The 10,378-nt window shown below is 40.8% G+C and overlaps 1 protein-coding gene across 1 annotated transcript in view; it reads left to right on the top strand.

Annotated features, from left to right (window-relative positions):
* The first annotated feature begins 357 nt into the window (after positions 1–357).
* The window catches only part of SYTL5 (synaptotagmin like 5), a 64,398-nt gene continuing 54,377 nt past the window's right edge, over positions 358–10,378 (top strand). Inside the window, exon 1 of the mRNA XM_009283041.1 lies at positions 358–476. Coding sequence (XP_009281316.1) covers positions 358–476 — 119 coding nt within the window. The remainder of the gene's footprint in view (positions 477–10,378) is intronic.

Raw genomic sequence — 10,378 nt, 5'->3', positions numbered from 1 at the left:
GGCTCCAAACAACAACTATGCCAGGAAGTTGATTCTGCAGCTGCTTGTGAATGCCGTCTGAAGGCCGGCAGTGTGCTGGTGAGCATTGGCCAGGACACAAAGGCATTCAGTAACCAGGCAAATGACTGGCTTTCTTGAGGAAGATACAAAGAAGAAACCTTTATTTCTTGCGTAGTTGGAAGGCAAAGCAATACAATCTTGACACCTGGCTAACTTAAAGAAGCATTTTTCAAAATACCTCTTGACTGTGTGGATCTTGTAACTCTGACACAAACGTGCCTTTGGACTTGTGCAAATAAATCATTGGAAGAATTGACTGGGCAAAGCAGTCATTGAAAGAGTGGCTGTTGAAGAATCATGACGAAGCACTTGGAGATCATCAATTTGTCATTTTTGTTGGAACATGAAAGGGAAACAATATTGGGAGTATTGAAGAGAGATGAGTATCTGAAAAAAGTTGAAGATAAAAGGATAAGGTAACCCTTTTTATTATCGTTCTTAAAAATATGGTCCGTGGTATAGATATTTTTGTGGTACCCAGTGAAGATTTTCTAGATGCCTCAGGAGAAGGATGAGTGTTGCGAGGTGGCACAGTTAATTATAAGTCAGTGTGTTAAAAAGAAAACTGCTTGCTAGTGTGGCCCTCTGTAAACAAAAGATTATGTCCATTGCTTCAAGGCAAAAGAGTAAGAAAGATAACAAGGGCAAAAAACCCCAGTGGTTTTTAAATTTCAGATGCTGTAGCTTTTGCCCAGTTTGGCTGAATTTCCCCCCTGTGAATGGAAGGCTTTAGTAAGGCTCTTGAACTGCCTTCCTCTGAGAGGAGCTGTATGCTTTGTGCCTTCAGAGCTGACTGCGGGAGAGGAAGTTTGGAAGGTGTCACAGGGAGAGAAAGTAGGTGTCTGCCTCTGTACAGGAGTCCATACAGCATGGGGCAAATGCGAGATAGTGACCTTTTTCTTTCTGTTGCAGTACTTACAGAATAGGGAGGAGGAGGGACGCTTCATTTTTCAAATGACTTAGATTTACTAATGAACAAATAAAACGGAAAATCTCTGGTATGGATCTCAAAAGTCGCTGATGGGAGAAGTAGAGACTCAGGGTATTAATAGAGTCCGTGTGTCCTCTTCTGAGGAAAAAAGGTAAAAATCAAAGTTTAGAGAACAATGTGTGGAGGCAGGCTGAGAGTCAGCTCTTTTAGATGACTCAAACTCGGTTAGTTCAGCTAAGTATCAGTTCTGCAAAGGTTCATATGCTTTTCCAGTATGTTGTTGCTGCTTCCTCTTGCTTCTCCCCACTGCCCTTTTAAACTTTTATACAGTGCTGGTTCTGAGAAGCAGGCGTAGCGTGGATGTATGCAGCACTTCGTGTTGGCGAGGCTGCTGAGCGTAATGGATGACAAAGGGAAGATTTCCAGCCTTTGCTGGTTTCTGTCCCTGTATTCCAAGGCCAGGCTGCATTGTTCTTCCCTTTGATTTGCTAAAAAGCATTTTAGACATTGTGCATTGCAGAGATGTACATTCAGCACCTGCTGAGGCTTCTTTTGTATAAAACTATTATTTGGCAATTCATGCAGAGTTAGCCACTGGTTTTGGAAGTCTTTCTACCTTGAGAGAACCAAGTCTAGCTGCAATGCCCCTACTGGTGTGCAGCCCATTTAACTGGGGAAACGCAGCGGCTCATCTAAATGGAGTGGGCTAAAATTGGTTGCTGCTTCTGCTGCAAGACTGGAAGGAAAGGTGCTTCTTTATGGTGGTGTGGGCAAATTAATCATTTTGTCTCCTTCATGATTTGTCAGATGAAGAAGAAAACAGAACAGAAGAAAACAGATGGAGCACTGTTTGTTCCAGGCATTGTGCTCTGTTTTGTAATAGGATAAGCATTTCAAAGTACGTATTTCAGTTTTTGAAGGTGGTGGCCTTGGAAATGTGTGATGTGCCAGTAGTCATCGGTCAAAGGTGTCGCTATGAAGTGCAGCAGTGTATCAGATCACGAGCTTCCCAACCCCCCAGAAAGCTTTCTGTTCTACTGCTGTTGTTTCCCAATCTCAAGTGGAAAGTTGAAACTCCTGAGGTTTTGTGGGTTTTTTTGTTGTTTGGGTTTTTTTGTTGTTGTTTTTTTAATACGATGTCTTAAAACCCCTAATTTTCTGCTTTTTTTGGCACTACTGGAAGTCACTCTGCCAAACCTACTGGGTTTGAGAACCCGAGGCACCTCTGGAGGGTGCGGTTCAGGAAAGCGACAGGTGGTATTGGCTTATCTGTGTTTTGGTACAAATGGAAAGAGCACCCTAAGAAAAGGCTGAAAATGAAGTTAATCTGAAATATAATGCTAATTAGAATAACTAATGATGCAATGTGATGCTTATGCATACTTCTAGCACCTGTATATGAACCAATTGGTTTCAGATTCAGAGTATATTTGGAAATTGTCAGTAGACCATACTGTGCATGATAATGGTGGAATGTAGTCTATAAAAGACTTCCAAGATATACAAACTATAAAGAACTGGGTGGGTAACTGCTTCCTAGGAGACTTCATAATTCTTCTTTCTGAATACAGCTTGGCAAGGATATCTTTAATTATGACTTATAGGTATACTTCAGAGGAACATTTGTTGTCTTTGGGATTCCATTTGGTGCAATCTGTTGTATATTTTATTGAAGTACTTTGCAGAAGAACAAGTCTCTTTGTATTTATTTTCAAGGTATTTTCCATTCTGGCAAGATGCTTGCTCATACATTGTACTGAAGAATTTTTATTAGTCTGTTCCACTCTTTCTGGATCTATCTTGATAATTGTTTTTCCTGTTCCTATTACTCTTCAAAAGCCATCGTAACTTGAAAGGGTCTTTCTATTCAACATGAAAGCAATAGTGAGTGTAGGAGGATGTCCTAATAATGAACTTGTTAAGAGTTATTTTCACTATCATTGCTCATACTTGTGTTCTGGAGTGCAGGTGGCTGTTCTTGTATTTTTATGTGATGTACAAATATTTCACCTATATGCAAGAGAAACACAGAAGGCAGCAAGTACTCTTTCTGTGGTCTAGTTTTGATAATACAAATAAGCAACCTGCTTAATAAATATTAGAGTTTATGTTCTTAACTTTAAGTGTGCATCTTGTGTGACTGGAAATTTTCTTTGAATATTGATTTAAAGCTGTTAGTAGATTGCTTGTGCAAATAACCTACAGTGTTCTAAACATTACTCTACAATGCCTTTCATGTCAGTCAAATGGCCATCATGATTGTTTTCAAATGCTAAGATTATTTGGGTGAAATCATTAAATTACATACAACTAAAATAGCTGAAAATAGTGAACTTGACCATACCGAGGGTGAAAAAGTAAGGTTTTTTTAACATGTGAGTTGCTGGGAGAAACTTGCATCCAGATAATGTCAGTCAGACATTCTGAACTGAATGTTTTGGACTGAAACATGTATCGTTTTCCTCATTTCCCCATCCTTTTACTATTTTGAAATAGTTTTGTTCTTTTAAGACCCTTTTTATGAAAACCCATATCACATTTAATGTGTAGTATCACAAGTCATGAAATCAATACTGAATCGAAAGAATGTATTTGCCGAAAAGGGGCGTGTACCATGTACTGGGTGTGTTTCATCTAACTGTTGTTGGGTTGTTTCTGTTCCAACAGCAGCCCCACTGCACCCTCCCCAGCTGTGGTGTTACACAGGGAACTGGGTCTGATGGTCATAGAATTTTGCATTTGCAGCTAGCTCTTCGTCTCAGTATTATTATGCTACCACAGAGCAAACGCGCATGACACTGGTAATGTACATTGCTTTCTTACCTTGACTATTTTCCTAGACAGTGTTTAAAATACAAAGGATCTTTTCATTCCTTATGAAGCAAAGCTGTGAATACTATGCTTTTAGAAGAGGAGATACCAGCGAAATAATTGCTGAACTGAGAAAACAAAGAAGGAACATGCCAATTTCTTCCAAGGATAAGGCTTTATTGGGTTATTACTTGAATCATTCCCTCAGCATTTAGGTTGCCAGAAGTTGTGTATGAATTGCACTAGCCCCAGATCTGTATTGGCAAGGAAAGTTGGCATTCCTGTCTTTTCAGTTAACTAAAATGGCATCTCCTTATCAGTCCGAAGAGATCCACAGAAGCAATTTAGGGTATTAACTTCATTACAATATAGGAGAAACTGTTAGCATGGATACCACCATGTGGTAACTACAGGCAAGTACTTTAGGAAAAAAAAAAATTAAGTTTGAGTAAGGGGAATGGGAATTGACTTATCTGCTGAGTATACATTTGGACTTGTTTATAAGCACAAAAAGATTGCAAGATAGTATATAGTATGGTATATGGTCTGTGTTTTTGCAAAACTGTCTATAAGTATTTGAAGGAAAGAGTCCTTATGTTAAAGCATATTGCTCATCCATACGTGTATGGGAAGTTAGGAGGTTGCTTGTCTGGCAGCTCGCTCATTTGTCAAGTGAATTTAACACATTGTTATTCTTTGAACCAGAGACACTTCCATCAAAAGTTCTTACTAGAGCATTGCCAGTACTCTTAAGGGTAGAGATGCCTGTTTTGCTCTCCAATGTTCTTCGAGAGTGAAGATCCTCCATTGGTGAAAGAATTTCTGATGGTGATTAATTTTCATACTCTGGGTACAATTTATTTTATCAAAGACTAGTAAGAAACCAACAAGCAATTTGCATTTTATTTTTTTTAAACCTTAGTAACAGTTTTTAGTTGAGAGGATGAGGGAGTTACTCAGGAAAAGGTTCATCTGTGGAAGTTTGTCATCATTATAGTATCCAATATCATTTCAGTTCCCACGCCGCCTCTCCTTCTGTTCACTGGGCTCCATTCTGACATTCATTGTGCTGGTTCTCTTTTCCTTTGCAAATTCATTCTTTGCCTTTCCCTGTTTCCCTTCGTTGTCACCAATGTACCTCCATACTCAGATATTCTTAAGACAGTTTTTATCATACAGATCTGTTACATAAGCAAAGTGTGAAAATCTGTGCTTATAAAATAAGAACCTAAAAAATACTTCAGGTACTCAAATGGCTAGATTTTACAATGCAAGGAGATCTCAATGGAAATTGGTAATAGCCCATCCTTTTGTGAATCGTCAATAATATTTACTGTTACTTTCCACATATTGTGTCAGACAGTGGAGGGAATCTGGTTGAATTTGGAGGAGGTACTGGGAATCAGTCTGGGGAGGAAACTTCCTTTCTCCCTCAGCCTCCAGAAGTATGTTGGTATCGGTTCCTGCACAGAAAAATTCTCTAGTATCTAAGTTAACAGCTGCACAGCTTCAGAAGGAGGGTGTGTCAACTCATCTGTGCAGGAAACAGAACTTTCTTAAGAACAGGTGCAAGACCGGAGCAATTTCTTATATTTAAACTTTTTTCCTGCTGAAGTCTTTAATTATAGTTGGTCGAGGACAGGTGGTTTGTTTTGGTTTTTTTACTGTAATTTTTTATGACTCTTTGAACTCTGGAAATTTAGAATGGCAAAATAAAATTAGGAATACTTGGATTCTGCTGCTCTATGTCTTAAGATTAAAAAGGTTTTTGGAATGGGAAGAAGGAAGATGCGGAAGAAATTTGAAAACCAAACTGAGGAATCATGTATGCCATTGCATTCAACAGTGGATTTTCAAAAAAGGGAGAGGAGATGAGGTAGAAAAATTTTTCAAAATAAAAAGTTTTCCAAAATCCTACTGAAATTAACAAAAAAAAAAAATCGGTTTGGTATTTAAAAACCCCAAAGTTACCTGACTCAAAGCAAGTGGATCTTGCTTACAGAGTTAGAGGAAATGACGGCATTCATTTAAGTGAATGGCTTGAGCAGTGAGTGTCTTGCCTCTTGCAGCAGTATAGCTATTCTGGTTTTCTGTATTTGGGGAATAAATGTTCTCTAGGGTAAAACATACTATTAAGAAAAAAATGGATCTGTTAAGGCTTCTCATAGAATCATTGAGGTTGGAAAAGACCTCTAAGATCATCGAGTCCAACCATCGACCCAACACCACCACCCACTAAACCACGTCCCTAAGCGCCTCATCTACTCGTCTTTTAAATACCTCCAGGGATGGGGACTCAACCACTTCCCCGGGCAGCCTGTTCCAATGTTTAACCACTCTTTCAGTAAAGAAATTTTTCCTCATGTCCAATCTAAACCTCCCCTGGCGCAACTTGAGGCCATTTCCTCTCGTCCTATCGCTTGTTACTTGGGAGAAGAGACCAACACCCACCTCGCTACAACCTCCTTTCAGGGAGTTGGAGAGAGCGATGAGGTCTCCCCTCAACCTCCTTTTCTCCAGGCTAAACAACCCCAGTTCCCTCAGCCGCTCCTCATAAGACTTGTTCTCCAGACCCCTCACCAGCCTCGTTGCCCTTCTCTGGACACGCTCCAGCACCTCGACGTCCTTCTTGTAGTGAGGGGCCCAAAACTGAACACAGTATTCGAGGTGCGGCCTCACCAGTGCCGAGTACAGGGGCACAATCACTTCCCTACTCCTGCTGGCCACACGATTTCTGATACAGGCCAGGATGCCATTGGCCTTCTTGGCCGCCTGGGCACACTGCCGGCTCATATTCAGCCGGCTGGCAACCAACACCCCCAGGTCCTTTTCCGCCAGGCAGCTTTCCAGCCACTCTTCCCCAAGCCTGTAGCGCTGCATGGGGTTGTTGTGGCCGAAGTGCAGGACCCGGCACTTGGCCTTGTTGAACCTCATACAGTTGGCCTGGGCCCATCGATCCCGCCTGTCCAGGTCCCTCTGCAGAGCCTTCCTACCTACATGTCTTCTTCCTCTTTGCAGGATTATAAGGGTTTGGGAATATCCCATCTCTGGAGGCTGCATTTGTGAGGGAACGAGCACCTTTGACTGCCTCATGACTTTTAGCATCAGTAGGGAAGAGTCAGACTCTTTTAGGGCCTCTTTTGTGCCTCTTGCAGGCGGTGGGCAACTGTGCCAAGAGCTATGACTGCTTCCTGCTCCTTGGTTTGGGTTTTGTAGAATTGCAGTCCTTGCTGCCTGCATTTTTTTCCTTCATCTTTTCAAGGCATCAGGTTTTCATATTTTCTTGTTAGATGGACTTAGTCTAGGATCTGAGTAATTTCTCAAATTCGGTGTTGGCTAAGTTTTGGGGTTTGGGGTTTTTTTTTCCCTGCTTTGATGTTTTATATGGGCCTTCTAGGCCCCATTTGGAAAGGCTTAGATTAAGTCATTCAGTGTTACCTGGAATACTAGTTACAACAGAATTCTTCTCCAATGCACTTAATGTATTTTCTCAGACAGTAGAGGGATCTTAATATAAATTCACAGTTAGAGGAATGGCTAAATATTCTGCTATTCTTGGCAGTAACAGATTTCTTTTTAATAGCTATCTTCTATCAAACAGCTGTTGTAATAGATGGTTTAGAAACTTCAGTGCATGATAGGATTCTTTTTCTCCAGAAGCTTATTAAATTGGCTTCTGATGAGTTTATTTTCTCTTTCATGTTACTAGAAGAGGATTGATAAAGATTAATTCTTATTTAATATTTGAGATTAAAAATATCTAACTGCATGGTTAATTAGATTCCTTGAAAATTAAGGAGAGCTCAAATGTTAGAATGGCAAAAGGAAATTGGGTGTTTATAATACAGCTGGTTCCTGTCTTGGGGGATAAAGAGTAGCGGTAAGTCAGTCCAGCTACGTGCTGCACTTGTTATCCCTTTTCAATATTGTGTAACTTGTGCAGCTAGGCTGTGGTTGTTTAGAGGCTGTTATGATGATGGATTTTTTCAGATGACTCACCCACCTCCTCCTACTCTTCCTGGCTCTTGAGACATTTAGTTCATTATTTTCGTAAGATCTGAACATATTTGTTACAGTCAATCGGTAGTTCAATTCAACAAATAGTACAGGGAATCCCAAAAGAAAGTTCATATCCAGTATATCTGTCCATACATTGTTTGCTTGCTTTTTAAATTTTTCTATTTTATTTGTTTGATTAAGTGAGCGGAGAAGCTGTGAATTGATTTATTTTATCTCAGTCCCCTGAAAGTCATCAAAGGCAGCTCTGTATTAAAAAACAAGAAAACAAACACTTTTCAGAATTCATGCTGTTGGCAGATGACCTGTCATCTGATAAGAACTCAAGATTTTGTATCGCATAAGCAGTGGAAAATACTGTTGCAATCACCACTACTGAACAGTAGGAATAATGCCTTTTCAATGTCAAAAGAATAGTGATAAGTTTTTCAACATGTTGATCTCTAAGCAAGCTTTTGTTTAAAAATGCACTGTTTATTGGTTTGGGCTGATAGAGATTTCCTTATTTTAAATTGGAACTATTTAAAAAACAGACTTTGTTCCCGATGATGCTTCTAATTAAGCACAAAAGGGCCTGAAAGTTGCAGGGAGGAGGAAGAAGGCTGGAATGCAAGGAGTTCAGTGAAGGTTTTGTTTCAACGTTAGACACGTGGATGCAGTCTATAGGACATACTGATAATTACCAAAAAGATGGCATCATACTGCCTGTGGAGTTCCTGAAATGCAATGGGTCACTTGATTTTATTTAAGCAAAAATGAGCCACTGGCAATAAATCTGGTATGAGAAATGAGCCTTTGCTAGTGCTTAATATTTTAACCCTTTTGAGATTTGAGGAGTAGCAATATTCATCTTCTGAGTTACCCTGACACTTGGGTAAGGTTCAGGTTGTTTTGCATGCAGATGTTCAAGTCCCAAAAGAAACGAACTGAATTGTATGTGCCCCTTTCATTCTATGGTATGTGATTCACCAAAGCTTTGCGAAACTGAATAGAAAGTGAAAATAGAATTGTCTCTCAAAGACAATTGTCTCTCTGTTGAACATTGGCTGGCAGTTCTAGTGTCTAAAAACTCACAGTTTTAACAGGAGACCATGAAAAAGATGAGGTAGAGAGAGAATGACAAATGATCAAGTAAAGAAGTGGTGGTTGAGGCTGGCAAGCAAATTAGGTGAAGTGAGGTGAACAGGAGAAACATTGTAATCAAGAAAATGGGGTGGAAGGGGGCCCATGCCAAGCATATCCACATAAATTTGCTAACAAGGAAGAATAGGTCAGAGATGTGAAGATTGGGACAGCCTTGCTGCAGTTAGCATGAGTGGAGTTCAAGATTCCTGAGTGGACAGAAGAAAGCAAAAAGGATCACAACTCTGGACTTCAGGAGAGCAGATTTTGGGTTGTTCAGGGACTTGCTGGGAAGAGTCTTATGGGACACTGTACTGGGGACAAGAGAGGTCCAAGAGAGCTGGTTGGAGTGGGATTTTTTTGGTTCAGGTTTTTTTGGACTTGATGATCTTAGAGGTCTTTTCCAACCTTAATGATTCTATGATTCTAGGGTTTTTTGGGGGGAGGGGAGGCTGGGTGTTGTTTGTTTTGAAGGATCACCTCTTCCAAGCTCTGGAACGGTCCATCATGACAAGCAGGAAAGCAAGTAAGGGAGGCAGGAGGCCTGCATGGATAAATAAGGAGCTCCTGACAAAACATAGACATAAAAAGGAAACATACAGGAGGTGGAAGTAGGGACAAGTGACCTGGGAGTCTAAGCATGCAAGTATAGGATTAGAAAAGCTGAAATCCACCTGAAGTTAAATCTGGCAAGGGAAGTGAAGAGCAACAAGAAACATTTTACAAGTACACCAGCAGCAAAAGGAAGGCTAGGCCAAGTGGGGCCTGCTGCTGAATGGAACAGAGGACCTAGTGACAAAGCATGTGGAAAAGGCCAAGGTGCAAAATGCACTTCTTCGCCTCAGTCTTTACTGGTAAGATGGGTCTTCAGGAATCCCGGCCCCCTGAGATCATTGGGAAGGTAGGGCAAGGTAAATTTGCACTCAGTGGAGGAGAATCAGGTTAGGGAATATTTAAACAAACTGGACAGACTGGACTGGTCCGTGAGCCATGATGGGATGTACCTATGAGTGCTGAGGGAATTGGCTGATGTCATTGCAAAGTCACTCTCGATAATCTTTGAATGATCATGGTGATTGAGAGAGGTCTCTGAGGACTGGAGGAAAGCAAATGTCATTCCTATCTTCAAAAAGGGCAAGAAGGAAAACCCAGGTGTCCTGGTTTCGGCTGGGATAGAGTTAATTTTCTTCCTAGTAGCTGGTACAGTGCTGTGGTTTGGATTTAGGATGAGAGCAAAGTTGATAACGCACCGATGTTTTAGTTGTTGCTAGGTAATGCTTACACTAGTCAAGGACTTTTTAGTTTTCCATGCTCTACCGACTGAGAAGGCTGGAGGTGCACAAGAAGCTGGGAGGGGGCACAGCCAGGACAGCTGACCCAAACTGGCCCAAGGGACATTCCATACCATGTGACGTCATGCTCAGTACATAAACTGGG

The sequence above is a fragment of the Aptenodytes forsteri genome, unplaced genomic scaffold, assembly GCF_000699145.1.
Source record: "Aptenodytes forsteri isolate BGI_AS27 unplaced genomic scaffold, ASM69914v1 Scaffold2, whole genome shotgun sequence".
NCBI lineage: Eukaryota > Metazoa > Chordata > Aves > Sphenisciformes > Spheniscidae > Aptenodytes > Aptenodytes forsteri.
The sequence above is the reverse complement of the archived record's forward strand: the minus strand, read 5'-3'. Positions and strand labels throughout refer to the sequence as shown.